Source organism: Notamacropus eugenii, chromosome 2 (assembly GCF_028372415.1).
Source record: "Notamacropus eugenii isolate mMacEug1 chromosome 2, mMacEug1.pri_v2, whole genome shotgun sequence".
In the NCBI taxonomy this organism is placed as follows: domain Eukaryota; kingdom Metazoa; phylum Chordata; class Mammalia; order Diprotodontia; family Macropodidae; genus Notamacropus; species Notamacropus eugenii.
Genome location: NC_092873.1, coordinates 393,609,975 through 393,636,793, shown reverse-complemented (window position 1 = coordinate 393,636,793; position 26,819 = coordinate 393,609,975). Strand labels below are relative to the sequence as shown.

At 36.3% G+C, this 26,819-nt stretch overlaps 1 protein-coding gene across 5 annotated transcripts in view; it reads left to right on the top strand.

Moving 5' to 3' along the window:
- The window catches only part of TARBP1 (tRNA guanosine 2 -O-methyltransferase TARBP1), a 92,573-nt gene that overhangs the window by 29,091 nt on the left and 36,663 nt on the right, over positions 1-26,819 (top strand). For 4 of the 5 annotated variants that reach the window (XR_011975424.1, XM_072647515.1, XM_072647514.1 and 1 more), the window contains exons 10-19: positions 1,410-1,545; positions 6,685-6,784; positions 8,148-8,320; positions 19,633-19,730; positions 20,083-20,244; positions 23,653-23,840; positions 24,235-24,493; positions 24,590-24,778; positions 25,290-25,489; positions 25,683-25,754. Coding sequence is in view for 4 of the 5 variants with exons in the window: in XM_072647515.1 (XP_072503616.1) it covers positions 1,410-1,545; positions 6,685-6,784; positions 8,148-8,320; positions 19,633-19,730; positions 20,083-20,244; positions 23,653-23,840; positions 24,235-24,493; positions 24,590-24,778; positions 25,290-25,489; positions 25,683-25,754 (1,577 nt within the window). In the remaining variant the exon portion in view is untranslated. The remainder of the gene's footprint in view (positions 1-1,409; positions 1,546-6,684; positions 6,785-8,147; positions 8,321-19,632; positions 19,731-20,082; positions 20,245-23,652; positions 23,841-24,234; positions 24,494-24,589; positions 24,779-25,289; positions 25,490-25,682; positions 25,755-26,819) is intronic. The other variant, XM_072647513.1, reaches the window with a different exon arrangement.

The following is a 26,819-nucleotide window of genomic DNA, read 5'->3' as shown; positions in this document are numbered from 1 at the left end:
CAGGTGGGGGCAGGGCCGCCTCTCAGGCTCAGTTCCCTCAGGGGGTTTATGTACAGACCTTCCACAATGGATCCAGGCTCCTGCCCGCTTGGGAGCCCCTGTCTGCCACCGCCTCTCAGCTTCTATCTGGGGGGGAGGGAGAGCCCGGGGGGGGGGGGGGCCGAGCCCTGGGGGCACCGCACTGCCCTCTTGACCCGTCAAAGAGACTCTCTCACTGATCCCTGTCACCTGTGGGTGGAGGGGCTTTTGCCGCCGCTGGAGATCCCGTCCCTGAAGCCTGCTCGGATCTGTACCTCTCGGAGCCACGGCCGCCGCAGGTCTAGGCTGGGCTCCACGTCTGCAGCGCGACGGACCTTTTGCGAGAGGTTTGCAGGTCCCTCTGTGGGTGGAGGGACCCGCGTGGCCGCTGGAGATCCCGTCCCCTTGGCCCGTTCGGATCTTTTCCTCACAGTGTTGCGGCCGCTGCAGGGCTGCCCTCTGCTCCCAGTCCCATCACCCAGTCCTCAGCATGAAGGACCCCCCACGAGAGGTTTGCAGGTCTCTCCCCTGAACAGAAATCTCCCTCGCTCCAATATTCCGTGGCCTCTGGGTGCAGAATTCACCGTGAGTTGGTCCCCTCTAGCCGTTCTGTGGGTTGTGGGTTCGGAGCTATGTGTATGTGCGTCTTTCTACTCCGCCATCTTGGCTCCGCCCCTTTTTTTTTTCCAAGGTGCTTATATTCTTATATGATAAGACAGCATTTAAAAAGAAGCTGGAAAAGTTAGAGGTAGAAGAGACTGAGTATTGTGTTAGCTAGATGGAAACTCTGTTGTGAAAGTCCTGGAGGAAAGTCTGGAGTGTGAAGTCTCTGGAGAATTCCTTTGATGTTTTGTTTAGACTTTTCCCTCTCGTTTTATCTGTGAAAGATACCTGGTTCTCTTTTAACTGTTTTATTGTATGACATTTAATACTCAAGCTGTGTGTCCATTTTTAAGGTTATTGAGATTATGTTTGAGATTATTTGAGATACATACCAATAAAATCACAGATCCAGACTGAAGGCTATTCTTGTAGAGTACAAGCTCTGGCAGGTCCTGCCAAGCTGGGAAGGCTTTGGTTATAGACTAGTGATGATGAACTATTTGTTATCTGAGCCTGAGCTGAACTTAGTTTGGCGTGGCTCATCTCATCCCTGAGAGGTTGCCCATAATGTTTGATATATGTTTTTGGGCATAGCAACTCATTAAGAATGCTCACTGCAGTGTGCAGAGGTTGTGATCTGCATTAATGGTCCTGTATGTGAAGCCTCTGGGTCTTAGAGGCATTAAAGCCATTATGCTTTCCTTGAGAGAGATCAGAGGGCATATGTTTTCTATCTGTTTATGTGTATATGACTGTATGAAGTAATTAATATTTTTTCCCTGTCTTAGCTCTGTGACTGGTTACGGATTAATGAGAATTACTTTGAAGAAGTCTCCAGCTGCATTGGCTTTTCTGGCAGGTGTTCTTTAAATGTGTATGTACAGAACCTGGTACAAGATTACATTAAGTCATCTACCATGGAAAGTAAGTGGAAAATGATTTTTTGTTGATGAGTATAATTAAAGTATTTTCGGGAGATATTAAACCATCTCTGTAGTTGAAATCAGGGCTGAATGCAGTTACTTGCTCATGGGTAAAAGTAACTTATTTCAGCTCAGTACGGAGGCCAAATGTTAGTACTAGACTGATCTTTTAATGGTTACGTCATGGCTCCCATCACTGCTAGCGTCTGCATTTCCAAAAGGGTGTTTTCTGAGAACTAGAGAACACTATATTATATATGTCTGGTTACCAGTCTGGCCATTTTTATAAATATAATCCTTAAATGTCTGAAAGAGAAAGAGGTATCTGTGCTTTTCATTGTGTATCTTGAAGGATTTAAAAATGACAACTATATTTTATTATAAAAATGGATTTGAGAATAAACTATTTTTGGGTAATACCAAACTTTTTTATTTGTACAGATTATTCAAAGTGTTAACAGTTTTATTGATAAACTTTAAAGTCGTTGTTATTTCAGTTTCATACGTCTTGAGCTAATGTCCGGAAAAGAACAATTAGCAAATTCATTAATTAGCATTAAATAGAGATGTTTAGCCTAAAGAAGAGAAGGGAGATTATTACTAACTTCACATAACTAGTGGGCTGTTGTTATATGTAAGAAATATTTGGCTTATTGGTACGTCTTCAGAAGTCATGATGGAACGAGTATGTTAGAAGGTACTGGGGAGAGAGGACACATTTTGGCTCAAGATAAAGAACTTCTTAATAGTCAGAACTGTTCAGAAATGACGTGAGCTGCCTCATGAGATAACACATCTTTCATTATTGGGAATTAAAACATGACCTGATATCACGTGCCAGGGATGTTGTAGAGCAGGGGTCCCTCATCTTTTTTGTATCATGGACCCCTTGGTAATCTGGTAAAGTCTGTGCATTCCTTCTCAGAATCATGTCTTTTAAATACATAGACTAAAATACATAAGATTACAAAGGAAACCAAATGTTAGTGAAAAATAAAGATGTAATTTTTTTTTTTTACCCCATACAAGTTTATAGATCCCCTGAAATCTATCCATGGATCTTGTATCCCAGGTGTAGATCCTCTGTTATATAGAGGTTATAGCACCATCCTTTTTTTTTCCTGCTGGAGTATTCAGCTATTGTACAATATTCCATGTGTTATGTAAATTCTGTATATCCATTAACTTAGGAGATTGTTTTCTTTGGTCTTATAGTAAATTAATTTTAGTACGTGTTGTACTTAACAAAACTTAACTTAAATTTATGGGGATGCTATTTCATTATCTTGTAATGGTACTATACATTCCCAAATCTAATTATTTATGATAAGTTAGTATATGAGATTGCTGTTAGGAACAGAGTTTGTTCCTTAAAAATTTAAGGAGTTGAGATCTTGATGTATGACTAGTGACTAATGGAAATTAACTTTCATAATTTAAATGCTTTGGTGACTTGAAAGGGAAAAGGAACAAATGCCATGGATGTAAGAACTGAGAGGCAGTGTCGGGTGGTAAATAGAGAACTGGGCTTAGAGCCAGGGAGACCTGGTTTCAAGTCCCACTTGACAGAATCCTGATTGTGTGACCTTAGTTATAGTATCCGACCTCATGTAAGTGGTCTAAGGTGTAACACTGTAAATTGCTAGAAAGGTGTTGACCTGCGTTTGCAGAGGAAGTTTCCTCATTTGTTAATTCCCAGTACGAATTAAATCACAACTCCAGTCCGTCTCCTATGTTGACAGCTATACATGGGCCAGAACTTGAATGGTTTTTACCAAAAACTCTTGCAAAACTTGGGAGTACAAAAATTAAATGTAATGGTTTTCAAAGTAAGTTATACAGCTTAGAGTAGAGTTAAATTGAGGTTTTGAGAATGAAAAGATATACTATTCTAAAGTTGATTTTGACTTGATAGAAATCATCAAGCTAAAGCGTCCTCATGCTAATTGTTGCATCTAAAATAACTTTTGTTCTGATTTCTCAAAGCGGCCAATGCAGGAAAGAGAAACTGTAAGTTAAGAACATGTCTGTGTTGGGCAGTAAGTAACAGACCTTTTTTTTTTTTCACACCAGACGCTTGATATCTTTCATTTTTCTCTTCCGAACTTGTTGAATACCAAAAAAGACAACATTTCCGTATACAAAGTAGAACAAGAGAAAATTACATGTGAAACTGTGACCCTCAGTTACACACAGCTTGCTTTGGAAATGTTTATCACCAAGTCAGCATGAAGAACAACATACTTTCTTCCAAGCTTGTTCTTAAGGGCACTTAGTCTCAATAACCCTAGAAAACTTACTTTGTGGTTCCTGCTACATAGATCAAAACAGATGCTGTTTGTGAGGATCTTGGGCTCTACAAATAAACTGAAGGAGGCCTTTGACATCTGCCTTCAATCAGGGACAGAATGCTCTAGAAATGAATAGTTGTAAAGCTTTATCTGAGTTTGGATTCACTAGACAGAGAGAGGTTTTGTGATTACTTTTCAGTAACTTATTTTGTATCAAATATAGTCAGCATATCAGACAAAACACTGGTCAAAGATCGCATTGTACCTACTTGAAAAGGGACTGATAGTCCACAGTGAAGTTAAGGGCAGCTATACACTCAGTGTAGGGGTTCTGTAATTAGAGATAGCACATTTTTGAGTGCTGTCTCTGAGATTCAAAAATCCTGTTTTAGAGTGTTTTGGAACTTCTCTCATTCACTATGTATTCCCTTCCCCCACAAAAAAAAAAAAATTTTAGAGTTTGAATTATTGGTCTGACATGCCAGTTATTCTTTATTATTCTTTTTCTTTGGGAAACATTATCAAGTGTATAAGAATTTAGCGTTTCTACAGTCTGTTTAAAAACATGCTAGCCAAAATAGTGATTTTAGACTTGTTGTTCAGTCTCTGAAATAATTGGAATCCCAGTGTTTTGGGGGGATGGGACTAACTACTGTTCTACCTCCTTCATGAATTTTCCCTTATTCATACTTAAAGTGGTGAACCAGGATTCAGAGCCCTAGGGGAACTTCAGTACCTAGTCTTGTCTCTTTCGTTTTACAGATGAGGAAATAGGCTGGTATGTTAAGTGCTTACTTAAAGTTAACCCAGGTAATACTATGATCAGAACCAAATTTGAACCTAAATCCAGTGATCTTCATGAATGATTGAAAAAATGAAATTTTTTAAATTAAATAATTAGAGTGTTCCAAATACTAGAGTTACATTTAGAAAAGTGAGATGATACTTACTCTCGAGGAGCTTGTTCTAATAGGGAGAGGCACTATGTATAGGAAGGTTCATCTGCAGGACAGATGAATGGAAAGGCCCAGTAGTCCTGGCAGGGCAGATGGTAATGGCCTTTTCTTTAATGTCACTTCCATCAATGAAACCATATCTGCTTCTGATGTCAAGCCATTTGATGCTGCTAAGGACTTATACTTCTAAGTAGAATTGTATACTTTGTACCCTTTTCGTCATTTTTGTCACAGTCCCTCTTGTATCAAAATGTACATGTGTTACTTCATTTGACATAACTGTGAGGTAATATAATAGTTACGTAGTCATTTTAATAGTTGAGGAAATGGAGACACAGAGAGGTTCATTTATTTTTCTGACTCACCTGGATAGTAAAGTTAAGTCCTGAAGCTAGGACTCAAACCCAGGTCTGCTGACTCCCAAGGCCAGTCTTCTTTTCCCTAAACCATGCTATCACTTTCGTGTACTTATGTTCCATACTGCTCCTTTATTTGTTGAACATGTTGTATATTTCCTCTCTCCACACTTAAGTTATACTTCCTATACTTGGCTTGATCTAAGTCTTACCCATCCATCAGTTATCAATTCAGATGCCATCTTCTCTATAAAACCTTCCCTGATGTCTGCTCTGTCCAGAAGGAATGTGTGAAATGACATTGCATCACTTTTAATATTTATTCAACTGGCATTTATTAAGTGCCTACTATGTGCAGTGCACTATATTTGTTTATTGATGAGTACTTTTTATTGTAAACAAGATTGTAAGTTTCTTGAGGTTTAGTATTGTATTTTAGCACTCTGTCTGACTAGCCCAGTGCTTTGCAAACAGTAGATACCTAGCAAATGATTTTTGAATGAATGCTACTAGATTTTTAAAATCAGTTTTTCTTGATACTTGTTTTTATATCACCTAGGTTTCTCCCTGCATCCTTTCCCTACTGTTCCCAGAGAGCCATTCCTTATAACAAATGACTTTTTTTAGAGGAAAAGAAGAATAAGAGGGGAAAAAAGATCAGTAAAACCAATCAATACATCCAAAAAAAATCTGACATTATCTGCAGTGTTCTATATCTGTGGACCCCCATAGCTCTGTGAAGGAGTGGAGGAGGTGTCTTCTCATCTCTCTCAGGGCCATGGTGGTTCTTTATCTTCATAATATTAATTTTTTATTGTTTGGTGGTGATTCTTTTCATTTACATTGTAGTTGTGCATATTGTTTTTCTGGCTCTGCTTACTTCACTTTGTGTTAATTCATATAAATCTTTCCTTGTTTCCCTTTACTTGTTATCATTATTTCTTACAGTCAGAAAGCATTTATTATACATATCCTATGTGCCAGGCATTGTGCTAAGTTCTGGGAGTACAAAGAAAGGCCTTTCTCTTCTCCCTTCTTCCCTCCAAACACCCCCTTCACACCCCACCCCACCCCAAAACCCCAACAGCAAAAAGCCAGTCCGTGCCCTTAAGAAGCTCACAGTCTAATGGAAGAGATAACATGCTCTGTTTAATTCCAAATTACTTCCCATTACTTTCAATTAACTTCCTGGAGGGCAGGGATTGTCTTACGTATACTTGTGCTAAGTATCTTGCATTATAGGTGTAACAGATATGAAATATTATTTTTTAATTGAATTATATGCTAACCATTTATAGTCTCATATGTACTTGGTATATTTAGGGGATTTACTTGGATAGGTTATTCATATTCTTTTAAAAATGAACTGTCATAATGGAAATTCTGCTATATTTAATTTTAATTACCTTTAATTCTCTTATAGTTTTACATTAATATTATAATACTGTGGTACTTACTGTTTATGAAAAATTGTCATATTGATTCACGTATGAACGTGATTCTAAGGCTTAACAAGTTTTAAATATTATTGTTCAAGCAGGAGGAAATTGCTTTATGCCTGATTGGTATGAAGCTAAACTTGTTGCACTGATGATTCTGCTTGCTGCAGATGTGGAGGAAATGAAAAATAAATATAGGTAAGTATGTTGCTTTAAAAAGGAAACTAATCAGATCTGCGGTTCCATTCAGATGATTGGATGCAGAGGTTTACTCATTGGGTTTGCTTATAGCATCATGGGTGGGATGACTAGCATCTTGGGCTGCCTATTAAGAAAATGTTCAAAAATAATTAAAGTGATTTTGAAGAACAGCAAATTAGTCAATTTATGGAAGAAGAAAAGCTGTGTACCAAAACAACTCATTTGTATAATAAGGGCTAAAAATACATTATACTTTGTATACCAAGTACAGAATTACTGTCTGCAAATCCCCAAAGTTAACTAATATCATAGTTGAAATTTCCTGAAATTTTGCCCTCTTGAAAATTTTATATTTTGAAAAAATTTTGGCCCTTTCACAAGTTGAAAGGAATATCTTATAACATATATATGTTATGGAGAATATGAACAGTCTAAACTGTGTTGCTTTGAAATTGCAAAGTTTCTTTGTTCTTGATGACTTGATAAAGCAGGGGTTGGCAAACTATGACCTGTGTACCAAATGAGGCCAGGAATTAAACATGATTTTTACATTTTAAAATATAGTTTTATTTAAAAATGTAAAAATAAGGTTGTATTTTAAAATGTAAAAATTATTCTTAACTTAGGGGCCATAGAGAAGCAGGTGGCAGATCAGAGTTTGCTAGCCTTTGGCATAAATACAATTCTATATTGCTTAAACTTTTTTTGCTAGAAATTTAAGTTAGAAAACATTTAATGTATTTGTGATGCCCTGATTCATGGTATTATTTTGACTAAAGTGTTTTGCAAACTTTGAAATGCAATGTAAATTCACATTTTTATTATTGTTATATTATTGACCATAGGTTCTTTTGAGAAATAATAAATAAATGTTTTTAAGTTGCTTTGTTCTCAGATTTTGCTTAATATAATTTATTTTATCAGCATTCTAGCTACCAAGTTTTCTTCATAGGAAAAAAGGAATATAAAACTGAAACTTCTTATTTTTTCAAATAAAACCAGCTCTAGGGTTTCTTTTGTATTTAAGCTTATTTGGAAATTTGTAAATGAACAAGAGAAATTTGTAAACGAGTACAGGATGTATCTTAACAGTGCTTTACGTCTACAGTGAATATTATTAAACTCAGTGGGGGGGCAGGGAGGAAGGGGAAAAAATATGATTAAAATGGGTACTTGAGAAGACCAGAGTTAAAAATCTGACTACATATGAAGCACACATTCATAAATTAAATTCTGAGGCTAATCTATGACATGGATTAATATTTAGGAATTTTAGGCAGACAGTTCCCTAAGTTGTAGGTTAAATGGAATTTGTCTTAGCTTGAAACTTTTATTTTGTGATTTTGTTTTTAATATATAGTGAAAGGAAGAAAACACAGAATGAATTAAAGGCTGCCCTGCATCCTCTTATGGATGTCCTCATGAAGCTTGGCACAAATGTTTACATACCCTTGCTGAAAACTGACAGATGCTTACAGTTGTTACTGAAATTATTACAAATGTGTTCATTGAAAGGTTCTCTAACACCAGATGGTAAGTAAGGTTAGTTTTACGCTTGGTTGTTTATCATTTGGGTTTGGGTTGAACAGATGAGGGGACATAAAAATGACTGTCTTCAAGTATTTTAGTATTTGATTTTATAAGAATACATAATTTGTCAGTGTGAGGAAATACATCTGTAACTAGCTAAGTAAGTTTTTAGATGCCTAAATGAGGAAAACAAATGAACAGAAAAATGGAAAAAAGCATTTGTGAAGCATTTGCAGTGTTGTGCACTGTGCTAAGCTTAGAGGATTAAAAAACAAACAGGATACTTCTGTCTTCCTGGAGCTTACATGGGGAAGATGACCCATAAAGTAGAGCTGGGGTTAGGAATGACTGAAAATGGTGGGGTCAGGGCAGCTAGGTGGCACAGTGGACAGAGCCCTGGCCCTGGGGTCAGGAGGGCCTGAGTTCAAATTCAGCCTCAGACCAGACACTTAACACTAGCCATGTGACCCTGGGCAAGTCACTTAACCATAATTGCCTCACCAAAAGCAAAAAAGGATGGTGGGGTGGCCTCGTTCCAGACAAGATTAAGGGGAGAGCCCCTTTATCAGAGTCCACAGTCCCAAGGGCAGAATTGAGTTCAGGAAACCCAGACTGCAAGTGGCAAGTTTGGAAAAAAATATGAGGGACACAGATGCTATGCTTCACCCAGGGTCACACAGCTGACAGGTATCTGAGGTGCAATTTGAATCCAGGTTTCCTGCCACACTGTATTTCCTCATATTTTAGCTAGCAAAATTTTGTAGATCTGTGATTCCTTTTCCAGATAAATGAAATACCATAACAATTTACAGAATTAAGCAATATCTGCTTGTTTTATGAAATAACGCTAGGTATTATTCAAAACAAATTAAAAGCAGGTAATGTTTTTTCGTTTTTGTAACTGTTGGTATAAGTTTAAACAAACATGATCCATACGGGAGGTGGTGGTGGTGGTTGTAATTTATTTTCCAGCAGTTATATAATTTAGTGGATTATAGTGATAAAGTTCCATAGATATAATTTCAACATTAAATATTTGTACAAATTAAGGTATTTACACTGTTCATAAACAATGGGGAAATTCTTTTTTTTTGTGTGTTTTATTTCTTACTTTATTTTTGCCTAGTTACATGTAAATTTTTACCATTTGTCTTTAAAACTTTCACTTTCAAATTCTCTCCTTTCCACCCACCTAGCACTGAGGGGATTTAAATACTAAATAGTGATTGTTTCTCTTTTATCCAAGAACCCTGAGGGTCTTTTCCTCCCAGTTTAATTTTTTTTTTTTTTTTTGATTAAAGGAGCCATCCCTTGAGCAACTGCTAAAAGAAGCCTATTCATTGAATGAGTGTATCTCACCCAAAGTGAGAATGCTTTAAGACCTTACCCTGAAAGTGCCAGGGTCTCACATTACATCCTGGGCCATCTCCAGCTGTCCTGATGAATATCAGGCCACTGGACCTAGATGGCTTAGGAGGAGAAAGTGAGATCGGTGACCTTGCACAACCATCCCTCACTCAAATCAAAGTCAACTGCAGGTCATGTCATCATCTTGATGTCATGGTCCTCTTTGAGAATGAAGGACAAACACAACAACAACCCTCCCTCCCTTATTGAGAAGGCAAGCAATTTGATGAAGCTTATATGTGGTCATACAGAACATTTCCTTAATAGTCATGTTGTGAAAGAAAATATAGACCAAAAAAAAAACCCTCAAGAGAAATAAAAAGAAAAAGTATGATTCAGTCTGTATTCAGACACCATCAGTTTTTTCTCTGGGGATTTTTCATTATAAGTCCTTCAGAATTGTCTTGGATTGTTGTATTGCTGAGAATAGCTAAGTCATTCACAGCTGGTCATCTTAGAATATTGCTGTTACTTTGTACACAGTATGTTTCACTTTGCATCAGCCCATTCAAGTCTTTCCAGGCTTTTCTGAGAGTGTCCTGTGCATCATTTCTTAGAGCACAGTAGTATTCCATTTGTTCAGCCATTCTCCAGTTGATGGGTATCCCCTCAATTTCCAATTCTTTGTCACAAGAAAAGAATTACTGTAAATATTTTTGTATACATAGGTCCTTTTTTTTTTTTTAGTCTCTTTTGGGATACAGACCTAGTAGTGGCACTGCTAGTGCATGGTTTTATAGTCCTTTGGCCATAGTTCCAAATTGTTCTATAGAATGGTTGAATCAGCTCACAACTGCACCAATAGTGCATTAATGCCTCATTTTTCCCACATCCCTTCCAACATTTCTCATTTTCCTTTTCTGTCTTGTAGTCAGTACTTCTTTCCTAAGCTAGTACTTCAGAATTGTTTCAATTTCCTTTTCTTCAGTAAGTAGTAAGTTAGAGTATTTTTTGATATGGATATAGATACCTTTGATTACTTCATCTGAAAACTGTTTATATCTTTTGATCATTTATCATTTGGGGAATGGCTCTTATTTTGATAAATTTGACTCAGTTTTCTATACATTTGAGAAATGAGGCCTTTATCAGAGAAATTTACTTCAAAATTATTTGTACAGTTACTAACTCCCCATCCTCTTGACCTGACCCTCCCCCCTTTTATTCCATTCTCTCCTTTCACCCTGTCTTTCTTCAAAAGTGTTTTGCTTCTGACTACCCCCTCCTCCATCTGCCTTCCTTTCTATCACACACCCTCTCCCCCTCTTCTTTTATCCCCTTCCCCTCTTACTTTCCTCTAGGGTAAGATAGATTTCTATACTCAATTGAGTATGTTTGTTATTTCCTCTTTGAATCCCTTCTGATGAGAGTAAGATTTGTTTACTCCTCCTTACTTCCCCTCCTTACCTTCCAAAGCTTTTTCTTGCCTCTCTTATGTGAGATAATTTACCCCATTCTACCTTTCCTTTTCCCTTTCTCCCAGTACATTCCTCTCACCCCTAATATTCAGCTCTCACCCTTCATCCCTTCATATTGAACTCATCTGTGCCATCTCTCTATATATACTCCTTCTAAAAGTTCTTATGAGTTACAAGTATCGGGAAATTGTTTTTTCTTGGAGTAATAAAAAGAGATGCTCATGAGAGTTATTTTCCCAGACAGTGTTGTGAGTGAGGGAAATTATTATTTAATAACAAAAATAGCTTATTATTAAACATATTATAAAAGTGTGCACTAGGAATAGGCAGACTGTTCTACAGCAGACTACCTCATTGCGGTTACTTAGTTGACGCAAGGGTTTAGAGTATATAAGATCCTCTTCTGCTCATTGTTTGCTAACTATAAAAAAAGGTTTGGTAAAAAAACAACAACAAAACAAAACACCACCCTTATGGCTCTTTTCCCACAAAGCTTCTCCCATGCATATGTTAAAATCCTAAAATATTCTTTGAAAGATGGAACAGCAGAGATAACTTTGTTTGAAATGAGTATGTGTGCTTACCAAAGGTGTTTCCTGCTGTTTTGAATGGTGGATAGCATGGAGGGATTCCCTGTAGCTGGTGAGTTCTCCAGGTACTTTTGTTTGCAGATGACATTGTGTTGATTGCATCAGGACCTGGAATGTTGAAGAGAAGCCTGTCACTCAGAAGAGTTTGGCCTCATGATCCCCAAAGGAAAAGTCACATAGATGAAGATGTAGTGTAGCTTTTTATCCAGACTACACCAAGCAAGTGGATGGATGGTCTACATAAACAGTGTGCTCTTATGTCACTCATATACTAGATCTTGGACAAATGCTACAGGTGGACAGGGAAGTGACTCAAAACCGAAGAGGAACAGAGTAAATTGCATTGTATTTGGTAGATTGCACAGTGCTTATCATAACCCCAAACTTCTTCCTAAAACAAAACCCCAGCTTTTTAATAATAGTACTGTTCTGGTGATTCTGCATAGTAAAAAATGGTGAAATGCTGCAGACTCCAAAGAATCAAAATTATAAATCATTTAAAGGGCAATACACAGATGAATGTTGGGTATTGGTAGAGTGTAGGTTGTAGCATGTTGCCAACAAATACTATCCACAAGGATATGGTATGAAGACAGCATCATAGGTGCACGTGATTAGAAAATAACATGGTCTGACCACATATTAAAAGGAAGGGATAACAGGTGGATATCCCGTAAGTGCTAATGGTATGTATGTGATATCTAGAGATCTAGTGGATAGCTCCCAGTATCTTAGGTGGACCCCTGCAGAGAATTTATGAGAAACATTGTAAAGACAAGTGTTACATAGGATGAGAAAGCACAGATGGGTTCAGGCTTCATTATAGGAGGGAATTTCATTTATCTGGAAAGGAGTCACAGAAGTCAACTGCAAGTCGTGTCATCATCTTGATGTCATGGTCCTCTTCGAGAAAGAAGGACAAACCCAACAATAGGAGGGAATTTGATTGGATCACAGATCCGTTAAAGTAATGGAATAATAATAGCTTCTGTTTATAATTTGGCTTATGTTATCTTATTTAATTCTCACACAACTCTGTGATGTTAGTGATCTTTATTTGACAGATGAAGAAAATGACAGGTTAAAAGTGATTTATGTAGTATTATACAACTTATAAATGGCAGAGTGGAAACTTTACATCTAAAGGCCTGCTTCATGGCCATCATGTGAAGCTCTCAAAATACTTTCTATATTTAGGTGCATTAATTCACCTGTTACCTACTTAGTCTCTTGACCTTTCTGGAGATACTAATGAAATTGAAAGTAGAAGAATCAGGGTCATAGAAAAGAGAAGTGAGTATGTGTCATAGTTGGTTATTTATTTCTATTTAAAATTGGTCAGTTTAATTTGGAACATTAGAAAATTGGATCGATACTGGAGTGGTTTGCCATTTCCTTCTCTAGGGTGTACACGCGCACATACACACATGATGAGGAACTCTGAGGCAAATGGCGGTTAAGTGACTTTATGTAATACAAAATAGAATGTGCAAGATAGTATAAGGTCAGAGGGATGTGGGGGCTCAGATGAGACAGATTACTTCTTGGAGGTATTGGGAAGATTATATTAAGATAGCATTTGAAATGGATCTTGAAGGATTGGCTGGAACTCAGTAGATAAAGCTTAAGGCGTGGCGTCAAGTAAACAGCATAAGTAAAGGAACAGGTAGAAAAGTATGGGACTTAGAGTTCATAGAATGATGTATGAAAAATGATTCCTAGAGATAGGATGGCTCTTAGAGATATTCTAGTTACATGCTTTGATTTTATAGGGAAGGTTACTGAGTCCCAGAGAGTGGTTAAGTGATTCATTCACAGCTGCACAATGTAGAGGCAGAGCAGGGACTAGAACCTGCATCTCCTGAGTTCACGCCAGTGCTTCTCCCTATATACCTTACTATCTTTGGGAACCCACAGCATATTTTGGGAGATGGTAAATACTGTGACTAGTTTCTTACTTTTGCCAAAGTCAGTCTTCCTAAATCACAGTCTGACCTTGTCATTCTCCTATTCAAGGAGCTTTAATGGCTCCCTACTGCCCCTGGGATCAAATTAAAAATCCTTAGCTCATCATTTAAAATCTGGCTCTGCTTACTTTTCGAGACTAATTTTTTATCATTGCCCTTAATTTATTCTTTGCTTCAGTCAAGCCTGAATCTACCTGTTTTCAAATTCCATCTTTACTGTTTATAGTGCTTTCTAGGGCCATGTGGAAGGCTCATCTCACATTCATACGAAAATCCTTCAAATACTGGAAGATGTCTGTCATGTTCCTTCTAGTTGCCCTTGTTCTATTGTTCACCATTTTCCTCATTATTCTGGTTTTTCTAAATGCCTACTGGCTTTTTGATGTTATTTCTAAGAAGTTATTCGTAGAACTAAAAACAGTGCTCCAGATGTGATTTTTCTAGGGCAGAATTCAGGAGTACTATCACCTCACTTGTTCTGAACACTACCTTTAAATGCAGCCTATAACAGATTTTTTTGACTGCTACAGAGCATTGTTGATTAATTTTGAGTTCACAGCCTTCTAGAACATTGAGATCTTTTTCATAGAAGTGGTTGTCTAGCTGTGGCACACTCCCATCCAGTATTTGTGAAGTTGATTTTTTGAAATCAAGTTTTATACTTGTTTTATATTTATTTGCATCAGCTGTGTCCAACTCTTTGTGATCCCATTTGGAGTTTTCTTAGCAAATATATTGGAGTGGTTTACCATTTCTTTCTCCAGCTCATTTTTCAGATGAGGCAGCTAAGACAATCAGGATGCCCAGGGTCACATAGCTAGGGTCTTAGGCCAGATTTGAACTCAGGTCTTCCTGAGTTCCATATCCACCATATTTACTCTATATCCACTGCACCACCAAGCTTCCTGAGTTTTTTACATTATTGGTCTTTAATTTCAGTTAATTTGGCCCAGAGATTGATATCTTTGGATCCTGATTGTTATTTAGCATGTTAGTGATTTCTCTGAGCTTTTTGTCATCTGCTGCTTTGACAAACCTGCCTGTTGTTTTGTTCAAATGACTGATAGAAGTGCTATACAGAACATTATAGACCTCTCAAATTGGCACCTGCCTGTTAATGACTAATCTTTGGGACTGATCATTCAACCAGTTCTAAATACACTTTACTGTAGTGAGGTATATTTAGACTCTGGTTCTTTGTCTTGTCTCTAAGGATAGCATTAGAGACACTCATTTGCTTTTGCTTTGCTGATCTAGGGATATTGTATTTATGTTATTCTCATAATCCTTCTTGTCTAGTTACCCTGTCAAAAATGAAAACTCAGCACAGTATGAACTTTTAGAAATCACTGATTCCAGTTCTAAAGGCTTCCAGTGATTCCTTTAGTAATGGGCTTTAGAATTTTGACAAGCCCACTGGCCTAAAATTTAAAGATTATACTTTTTTCCTTTTTTTAAAAAGGGGTAACACTTTCTCTAATATTATATCAGCTCTCCCATTTTTCATAATCTTTCAGAGATTGCTGATAGGTCAGTACTCATATCTGACAGGTCTTCAAGTATTCTAGAATGTAATTTAGCCAGGCCTTGATTTATCTGGGACATAGATTATAAAGCACAGATTTAGAGCTAGAAGGTACCTCAAAAATTGTCTAGTCCAGCTCTCCTATTTTACAAGTGAAGAAACAGGTTTAGAGAAGTTAAATGACTTACCAGAGGTGATACAGGTAGAAAATGGCAGAACTGGATTGGACTGAGTCTTGTTTGACTCCACATCCAACTCTTCCATGACTCTGTGCTCTGTTTTCTTATTTGCTCCTTACTGACCTTGGGTTTTCACTCCATATAAGTCAGAGATTATTCTACTTGTAAGAAAACAAGCAAAATGAGAGTTGACATGGCTGTTGTGAGTTAGTATCCCATGAACCCCAATGCAAAGGGCTATCCCAGTCCTTTTTTTGATCCTCCTCATTGACCTAGCATATAAAAACTCCCAAAACAAAATATATTTTGCTCTTGGCATTTTTATCAGCTCATTCTGACATTTAACTCTCCTGACAGTTTTTATAGGATCATTCTGTGTTGTATTCTTTCTCTCTCATCTCCTTGATGTCCATTTTCTAAAGATATTTTAAAAAGACCGTTTCCTTTAGACAACTTTTCCTTTTCCTTATTGTTAGAAAATTGTTTCTTTCTTGTGCTCTTCAAAATTTCATTCTCAAGAGAGAGTTCCTCTAAGGGTTAATTGTTATTAATCATAACATCCTAAATTATAATGTATATGCTTAACCGTTTTCATGTTGTATCCTCCCTGTGGAATAAAAGCTCCTGAAGTTAGGTGATTATTCATTTTATTTGTCTCCTCAGGGCCTTGCACATTATGCTGTTGCTTACTTAATGCCTGTTGTTGTTGTGTTTGTTTCGTTCTCGAAGGGGACCATGACATCAAGATGATGACATGAGTTGCCTTTGACTTTGATTTAAGTGAGGGAGAGCTGTGCAAGGTCACCAACTTCACTTTCTTCTTACTTAATTGTATTGAGTTGACTTGGTCCATGAGTTCCACTTATTCTTTTTCTGAATTTTTGTAATCTTCTCCTAAAGTCTAGGGTACATGTCAAAACTGCCTTACTTTCCTTCACTTTAGCATAAATTCTCTAAATTGATGTAGTCACTTCCCATTGAAGATCTCTCCATTCACATCCAAGCAGTTTCCCTGGCTGGATGTTGCTCATGCCTGGAATTCTTTTCCTCATTAACTATTGTCAGGCTTCTTTGAAGTCCCATGTAAAATTCTACCTTTTACAGGATGTCTTTCCTGATCCATTATAATTCTAGTGTCTTTCGTACGATGCTTTCAGTTTATCCAGTCTGTAGCCTGTTTGTACATAGTTGTTTGCATGTTGTCTCCCTCCTTAAGCTGTGAGCTCCTTGAAAGCAGGGACTATTTTTTATATTTCTTTGTATTCCCCAGTGATTTTTCCTCTCTTTGTCTTCTCAGTGCTTAGCACATAGTATATACTTAATAAATGTTTATTGACTAGCCAGCGTAATTTCTACTCTAACAAACAGTTCTGTTCTGTTCTGGTTGGTGAGAATCAGATTCTGAATAAACTTCTTTCGTTGCTTTCTCTACCTTTTGAAGGATAAAATTATCACTGAGGAAATTATTAGTTGCTCTGTTTTAGGCATAGAGAGCTTCTGCAGATACCCGATATTTGAAGTTTTTCCATCTCTCTTATGTCATGTTTTTGTTGTGATTTGTTGTTTGAACTCAGGCGTTTCCTTTTTGTCCTGATGAGCTGTAGTATTATCTTCTAACAGTGCTACCTCTGTTTTGGTATTGGTTAGTATAATTTGATGACACTTCTGTTTTGGTTTTCATTGATAATTACCCAGATTCTTTCTACCTTTTTCCTCCTTCCTGTTTCTTGTTTCTGTATATCTTTCTTAATATACGATGCTGTGCACTTTCCACCACTGCTGCCTTTACCTGTCTCATTCCTTTTGAATAAGGTTTACGCTTACTAGAGCCATATTTCTGTCACCAAACTGTAGTAATGCCTGAGGTCAAATCTGTTTCCTTGTATTAGGATCTCCATTTCATTTTACTTATTGTCTATGCTTGTGTATTTGTATATAGCTATCTAAGGCCACTTGTTTTTATTAGGGATTTATCTCTTGGAAGTGGGACATGTACAATATATTCCTTTATAATTGTAGCATTATTGGGAAAAAGACCTAAATCCATGTTAAATCAAGCTTACTTTTACCATATGCAGTATATTTTAGGACCTGACTAGACCCTGATTTGTATTTCCAATTCTGTATAATAAGAAATATTAGTAAATATTTATAACAACTCTTGTTGTGATAGCAAAGAACTGAGGAAAGTGGGTGCTCATTAATTGGGGAATGACTGAACAAATCATGATATGTAATTATAATGGAATTTTATTGCACCACAAGAAATGATGAATGTGAATAATTTAGAGAAATTTGGGAAGACTTTGAATTGAAGCTTACATAAGTGAAGTAAACAGAAGAAGATAGCAATTTACATGGTGGCCACAGTAGTATAAAGAAAAGCAACATCAGAAAGATTCAGAACTGTGCTCAATTGTGCTCAAGTGACTAGTGACAGCAGCACTGAAGGATCCCTCCTGCCTCAGCAGAGAGGTTGTGGAATAGAGATATAGAATGGGTCATGTTATACATGGCCAAGGTGTTGATTGATTTTGCTTAATTAAACTTCATGCAAGGTGTGCTTATATTGTTGTGGGGAAGGCATCATTTAGAACTCAGGTGATATAAGAAGAGAGCATCAGTGAGGCAAACCAACAAAAACACTTTGTCAGAAGGAGTTTCTTCTGTTAGGGAATACCTATGTTTTAAAGAAAACATGTTTGACATTTTGAGAGAGCATTACAAACCCTCGAATTCTCTCAGTGCTAAACATAAAAAGTAACCTGGCATTCTCTAGGTTGAAGTCATGGGTCCAGTGTGGCCCCTCTACTGCTTGTAATCTCTGGCTACCTTATACCTCTTTGGTGAACTTGGGAGAATGAAGGCTGTGAACTTGTCTCATGTACCTCTTTGCTCTCTTGGGTTATTCTCCCTTGTGTTCTCAGTTGTAGTCTTCATATGATGTCAGGACCTGACCCAAATAAGCATTTTAGTTTAAAAAGGGCTATGCACATTTTTTTCTAATCATTAAGAACAGAAACATTGGACTGCTGCTACTACAGAACAATTTTTTAGGTATACAAGTTATGACTATTAAAGAATGAGACTGAGCCCATGAGCCTGCCACAAAATTCAGGCCCCTTACTTTATGGTCACTCTCTGTATACTTCCTTATTTAATTAGTGTTTCTTTTTCTGTGTGTCTGTTACTCTCATTCTTCTGTTGCACACTGTGGGGAATATGTTAGCTCTTGTTCCTAACTTTTCTTGAAAAAGAAGACTGAGCTGTAGTGTTTATATATAAATGAAGGAAAATTTTATTATGTTAGTCTCTTAGGCCTTCTACAAAGGGGTTAGGAGGGTGGTGCCAAATTTGTGTGTTTGTGTTCCAAATCTTTCAGTTTTTCTACTATAAAGTAAAATTACTAGCTAAATAGTTAATTCATTTTTATTAAAAGAAAAGTTTAGCAAAGTTACCACATCCAAGGTTACATAGTATAGGGAACATGTCAGTGTTGCAGTGTTATATTGATAGAGAGGTTGTGTAGGGACTGTAGTGTTAATGGTGGAAAGAAAAAGAACTACGATGTTCTGTCTGCCTTGCATCTTATTACCTGGCCTTGTGCCCCTGAATGTTGCATTCTCTCTCATAATAAATTAGGCCAATCCTGTGTGATTAGAAGTGTCTAAGTAACTAAGAGTATTTATACATATGATAGTTAGTATACAAAGGCTGTTTAAATAAATGAATGTCATCTAGACAAGAATGAAGAAGAAATTAATATCCTGTTTCCTTTGATGATGAGTAGGGACACTAAATTAACATTCTTTTATTAAAGAAATTGCTTCCTTCTATCTACTATTAGTTTGTGGCTTCTTTACACTGGGGGTCCAGTATGGACAGCTATTGTAATGCATAATGATGTACTCAGCATCAGTTTTTATAAATTTTGTGATCACAGCTAAAGTTCCAACTTCTGCAGGATGTCTTTCCCACTCCTTTTACTTAGTGCCCTCTCTCTAATGCTATTTCCAATTTATCTTGTTTGTATCTCGTTTGTACATAGTTGTTTGCATATTGTCTCTCTCTTATTAGATTGTAAACTCCTTAGGGACTTTTTTTTAGACTTTTTTAAAAATCCCCAGGGCTTAATATAATGTCTGGCCCATAGTATTTTTAGTTTAGTATGATATTTTTAGTTAAATTTCTGATGTTTCTGGAGCGATGTACTTTTTGTTTTGGTACAGATGGAGTACTAACTCTTCTTCAGAATTCTGTCATGTCCACTACAGAAAGTATTTCTGAATTTATTGTTAGAAGGCTGACTACCAATGAATTGAGTACTGTAAGTATTTAATGGAATAACCTGACAGCTGTGTTGTTAAACTGAAGTAATATGTCACATTTTTGCCCTTGGATAAATCTATTAAAAACAAGTCTTTTTATATGTAAGAACTTGGGTGATACATACCATCCAACTCTTTTGCCAAATGATTATTGGCTTTCTCTTCCCCCAGTGATCCATTTGTTTGTGTGAATGTTTGTAAAAATGAGATCTTTTATCTTTGATTATGATTCCTAGCTTTTGTTTTAATATGTAATCCATTTGTGAAGGGTCACTGAATCTTGATTTTTACTTGTAATTTTTTCTTAGAGATATTTTAATACCAATTACATATATCTTTTATTTGTCTTAGGTTTCAGATCTAGAACGTTGTCACTTATATTTAACAATGTTATCTGAACTTGTGAATTTACATGGAAAGTTTGGTCGGAAAAACAGTGACTCCATTTGGAGATTCATTGCCCTTTTAAAAAATGCCTCCATGTTACATCTGCAAAACTTGAATAGTGAAAAGGTAATTTTTCTAATAATGTAATTTTTTTGTGTGAGCATGGTGTAGCTTACAAGAAGTATTATTAGATCCAACTGCAACAATTACTCAGTTAAAAAGTAAGCATTTATTAAGCAACACCTTTGTTTGAGGCACTGTGCTTAAGAGCTGAGGATATGAAGGTAAAAACAAAGCAGTCTCTGCCCTCAAGAAGCTTTAATTCATTTGAGGGAGATATGCACATCAATAAGCAAAATAGAAACAAATTGAATTTACTGTTGTAGAGAAGGGCACTAGCACTTGAGTGGATCAGGAAAGGCTTAATGCAGAAAATAGTGCTTCAGCTGAATTTTGAAATAAAGGATTTTTAGAAGTGGCAGTCAGTCCATTCCAGGTATGGAAGACAGCTTAATTCAGAAACAGAAAGACAAGATGTAGTGTCATGTGAGAGGGAGAACAAAAAGATCAGTTTGGATGAACTATAAATACAGGAACGGTGGTGACGTGTAATAAGCTTGGAAAGGTGGGTTGGAACCAGGCTGTGAAGGACTCCGAAGCCAAATGTAAGAGCTTACTTTTGATCTTAGAGGAAATAGGGAGCCAGTGAAATTTATTGAGTGGGGCAGTGACATGGTCTGACATGTGCTTTGTAAAAATGACTTTGAGAACAGAGGTATGACTACAAAATTGTAAGACTCAAGTTACAAATCACTCATGACTAATTTCACTATATTAGGCATCAGTTTCTCCAGCTGTGGAAGAGAAGGATTAGACTATATGTCTTTGAAAGTGTCTTTCCTCTCTAAATCTATGGTTCTTTGACCTATGATAACATAAGAATGTAGGTGGTCACATAGGTTTGTGAAGAAGCATGACTGAGTTAGGAGAAGGAAGATGTGTCATGACCCCCAGGTTGAGATCTAGGGAGGCTATAAGCTAAGTGGCACAATATCTGGAGTCAGAAAGTCTTGAGTTCAAATTCTGCTTCCGACTACCTGTGTGACCCTGGGAAAGAGTCACTTATTCTCTATGTGCCTCGGTTTCCTCATCTGCAAAATGGGGATAATAGCACCTATTTTCCAGAGTTGTTATGAGGATCAACTAGGATAATAATTGCAGAGCACTTCATAAACCTTAAATTACTGTGTAAATGTTACTTGTTGCTATTGTTGGCATTATTAGGAGCAGTGCTTCATTGAGCCTATTTCTTACCTATCAGTGCTTTTAACCTGACTCCCCATGGTTGTAGTAAGGATGAAATTACATGGGATGGGAAAGTCCTGTGAATAGTTCCAAGACTCTCTAATGGAAGACAGTGTTCTTATTTAAAGTTGACTCACCCAGAATTCCCACTCAGAACAGTGGCACCAAGACCTTGTACGTGTGTTGTGCTTCAAGCATCCTCCATATACTCTCAGGAACTCATTGAGATCCATCATCCATGGACCTCTCTAGACCAGTAAGATCAAAGAGTCAGAAACAGATTTAGAAAAGACCTTGAATATCACCTTGTCCAAACCCTCTCATTTTATAGATGATGAAACCAGCTCAGAGAAGTCCTTAGGTGACTTTTAAGTCACAGCAGGTAGTAAAACTGGGAATTGAACTGGGAATTTGGAGTCTTGTGTCTCCAAATGCAGCATTCTTTTCAGTGTTTCACATTGTATTTTGATGACAAGGGGAAAAAACATTTAATTTAAAAATGTATTATTCCATAAAAATTATATTTTGTTTGTGTCTAATGGGTATAAATATAAAACAGTTCCCTTAGTTATGTAATAAAATAAAGACTACGTGAAAATTATTATAATTTTATAAAGATGGACATGTTCTCTTTCCAAAATTTAATGATGTAATTTCTTGTAGTGTATATACATGTATCAGTTAACTCTTTGTTCTTACTGGACCAGGTGGCTAGCATAAATAAAGTTTCCATCTACAGTGATGAAACATCTTTCTTGAATAATTTTCTAATCTGTTACTAAGATTATGAGTTAATTCAACCTTGTATTTCTTCATTTTGGGGCCCAGAGAAGTAGCCCAGAGTTACCCAGGTAGTAAGCATCAAAGTTGGGATTTGAACCTAGATTTTCTTGATGCCGGATTGAGTGCTTTTTCTAGTACGCTGCAGGTACCATTAAAATATTTAATTTTTAAGGGTCCTTTTTATTTCACTTTTTGAAGTTCTTTGAACTTTTTTAAGGTTATGAAGGGTCATAGTACATATAAAGGAATTAAATTCCTTACTGCAAAAGGGTTTTAACATCAAAATGATTTGCATAGACATTGGTTATTTTGTCCCCCCTTTGGGATAGGGAAAATTTAAACATTTCCTTTAAGCTGTGTGATAACAGACATGTCTAGTCGGAAACTTGTAAGACACCTATGGTCCTTGGAATCTTCTTAGCAGTTTCCTTCTGTCTTTCTTTTTAAGGCTGTCACAACTGATACTTCCTAAAATGAGTTCATGGCCACCCAAACTTGTAGATTACAGATTATGATTTATGTCTGTACACAGGTAGTCAACAAGCATTTATTGAATTCAAGGAGCATTTAACTAAATGCTTATTTAAGTACGTACTCAATGCCAGGCATTATGCAAAGCACTGAGAGTACTAAGAAAGGCAAAACACTGTCCCTACCCTTAAGGAGCTCACATTGCAGTGGAGGGGAGTTAAGTAACTAAGTACATAAAAACATAACTAGAAATAGAATAGACATACATATATAACACACATATAATTAGCTGGAAGGTAATCTTAGAGGAAAGGCACAGGAATCACAGTTGACAGAGAATGTGAATGATAGAGTGGGTACAAGTGAGATTCTTGTAAACATGTTGGAATCTTAGGATCTGCACACACTTGGATGTGTACAGTGATATGAGGAGGGTAGCAGGTGGCATAATAGGTAGAGCATTGCCCTTGAAGTAAGGAAGACCTTATTTCAGATTCTGCTTCAGTCACTTAATAACTATGTAGCCCTGAGCAAGCCACTTCACTTCTCAGCCTCAGTTTCCTCATTTGTACTCTGCGAATAATAATAGCACTTGAGAAGGTTAATGTGTGGATCAAATGAGATAAGGTTTTGTAAACCTTGAGGCACTGTATAGATGTTAACTAATCTTATAATGTTAACCAATATTATTAAATAGTGTTGATCTCTTGGCAGAGAGTAGGATTTTGTTCCTGATTGTAGCACTTGTTAAGTGACTTAGGGCTGTGTGATTAAGGCACCATGCAGTATGGGGTATGTTTGTCAGTGAGTCATCTTCTGTAGTCAGGAAGGATGGTGTTTCTTTTCCTTTTCTCCAGAGAGCAGAAGTGAGAGAAGTAGGTGGAAATTGTAGAGAGGTGGACTTATTATTGATTTAAAGACACAGTGGACTTGAATTGACTTTGTGTTAAAACAAAAATTTTTTTTCCTTGTCAGGAACCAAAACTAGGTGTACAGATTCAGAAAGTAGTTAGTATGGCGTGTTTGGCAGTGGTCTGTAGGATCTTCTCCCAGAAGTCAGATTTGCATCTTGATGCCCTAGATACTGGAATTTTGGAAAAATTTATTTCTTCTTTTCACCTCAACCAGATAATGAGAAAGCCACATGCTGAGGAACAAAACAGGTTTGTACCAAATCCTTTCTAGCTTAAGATGTTCTTGAAATATTTCTTTTATTGCTATTAGAAATTTTTAAAATCCAGAACTCTATCCTGGTGTTTTAGTAATTGAATTGGATACTCATCTTAACCCAGCCCTGCTTACATCAGTTTGGTTTGATCATGTGTAGTTGTATTTGTCTTAAACGGCAATAGTATTAGCATATTTTCTTCCCTTCAGCTGATGATGCAATTGGGCTTCTTCAGTTTAGGTGATTCTCTCATAGGCAGAGGAACTTGGTGGTTGTGATGTTTAATTTTGTTTAAATTTGTCTCTATGAGAACTTTGTACTGTATATGCAAAAAAAGAAAACTTTGTCATAAATAGGTATAGATAGTAATGGTATTTTTTTTGTTACAGTTTATTTGAAGAATCATCCTCTTCCCAGGGATGGGGGAGAGTAGTTGCACAGTATATTCATGATCAGTGGCTCTGCCTCTCCTTCCTGTTAAACAAATACCATACCCTTATACCAGCTATAGAGAGTGAGATGGAACCCTTTCTGCATGTTGTTCCAAAGCCCGTAGACATTTTACAGGCTGCCTTAGAAGCCCTTACTATCCTTCCTTCTGATCAAGTTGTACCAGTGTTTCATTGCATGAAAATACTGGTTCCTAAGGTAAGTGATAGACTTTTCAATTTAGGTCTACCTATAGAAATAGTTATAAAATGTTTTGAAATTAACTGATAATTATCTCTCCCTTTTTTTAAAAAGCTTCTTTACTCCTCAGAATCGCTCTGCATTGAGTCTTTTGATATGGCTTGGAAAGTTATATATTCTTTGAGCAACACACAGCTGATATTCTGGTCCAATTTAAAAGCTTTTGTCCAGTTTGTCTTTGACATCGGAGTTCTTACCATTGCTGCCAGAATCAAGGGCCAGGCATATTCAAAAATAAAGGAGGTAAAAAAAAAAAGTTTTTTTAAAGCATAGCCTCTGTGGTTATCATTTGTAGATAAGAAATTTTAAGCTACAACTAAGTTTATTATGTTGTCTTTTTTTCAGTTATGAACTTAAAGGTAACTAACCAGCTGTAAGGGGCTTTAAATGATTAGAAAGGAAATCTTAACCTAAGTATGCCATGAAGTTTTCTTTTTACAGAAAAGTGTGGGATTATTTATTCATTTTTTCCTATTTCGAGGAGGGAATTTGTTCTTTTGGAGATTTCTAGATGATTATCACTACTTAAAAAAACTGAAAATTAGGAAACCATAGTGATCTTTTTGGTGCTGTTTTTGATGTTCATTTGGAACTGTCTGTAGGCATCGAATAGATTTGTTTACACATTTGATGTTGGTTATACTGCAGCTTCTGTTAAAAAGCTTTAATCAGAGGCTGCTCACCGAGTATTTTTATAGTCACTGATTTCTTTGAAAGCAAAAATTCAAGGAAGTAAATTGTATTTTCATTCCAGATTATATATAAGATAATTGAAATGTCCACAACAAAGACTGGGGTCTTGAATATATTGATAAGTTACTGCTGTCGGTCCTGGATAGTTCCTCCTTCAGCTGATTTGGTTCTATCCCAAGATCCATTCTCGAGTGCTAGAGATTATATTGAACTTGTTATTGAAAGCTGTGTCTTTGGAACTGTGTTTAGACGCGATCAAAGGTAAAGGCATTTGATTCCATACTATAATATTTACATTCAATACTTATTTGGGTGGAATTACATGTGCCAGTTACTTTACATTGCTTTTCCTTGTTTTGAAGCTATTAAAATGAGAAATAAAAACTATTAGATTTGGAGTTATTTTGTACTTTGATCTTCTAAAAATATTCTTTTGTCTCTCTTATTTGTCAAGGCTTATACAGGATGTACATGCCTTCATAGAAAATCTTGGACATGAATGTGCAGCAAATGTTGTCACAGAAAAGTAAATATGCGTAATATTTTTCTCGTCTTAACATAAATGGTTTCCTATTTATGTTCCTTTATTATTATTTATTTATTATTGTTCCTTTATTATTATGAAAAGACACCTTTTCATATATATATGAATATATACAAGTTAGAAAATGTACAGTATGTTCACGATCAGTGGCTCTGCCTCTCCTTCCTGTTAAACAAATACTATACCCTCATACTAGCCAGAGAGAGTGAGATGGAACCCTTTCTGCATGTTATTCCAAAGCCAGTAGGCATTTTATCGGCTTCCTTAGAAGCCCTTATATCCTTATTAGAATATGCACAGTATGTTCGTGATCTAATTCAATTAAAATTTATTAAGCAGTAGTTATGTATAAGGAACAATATTGTTTAAGCCAGCTTTCAAAAAACACATTTAAATCTGCCATTCTTTGAAAACTGTTTTTTTTGGTTGCTATTACCAATTATGTAAAATTTCAGTACCATAACCATTGCACTAAAAACCCAGAATGAAAAAAATGACTGACTACAGAAGATTTTTTTGGCCCCTTTAGAATATACTAAAATGATTTATTCTTTAGATTTTCTTTATTATGAAAATTTACAGATGACATAGCTAAATGATTAATACTCTATCAAAATGTGTCTGAAACATTTTAAAAGTTTTTATCTCTGATTAGATCTGATTTTTCTTATCCATCCTGTGAACTCAGCCTTGTGAAAGTTTCAGAATAGTATTTTCACATTTTATGACTAATTATTCTCTTAAATTTCTGACATTCGTCTTTTTTACATGGTTTTTGTCCCCAAAAAGAGAACAGTATTGTATTATTCACTTTTGATTTTTTTGTGAGAAATAATGAATTTCATCATTCTTCACTTTTCTTTGTAAAACCAAAAGTTATAGTCATTAAAATATATTATTTTGAAAGATCTTCCCAGGTGCATTGTAGAATATCTGTCATTATTCGTGGAGCTAAATTTATTCGCTTTTTAAAAAGACTTTGTGTTTTAAACAAGAGAGAGTCTGTAGAACAGGGGTTCTTACCCTGGGGCCCCTGACCCTCTAGGA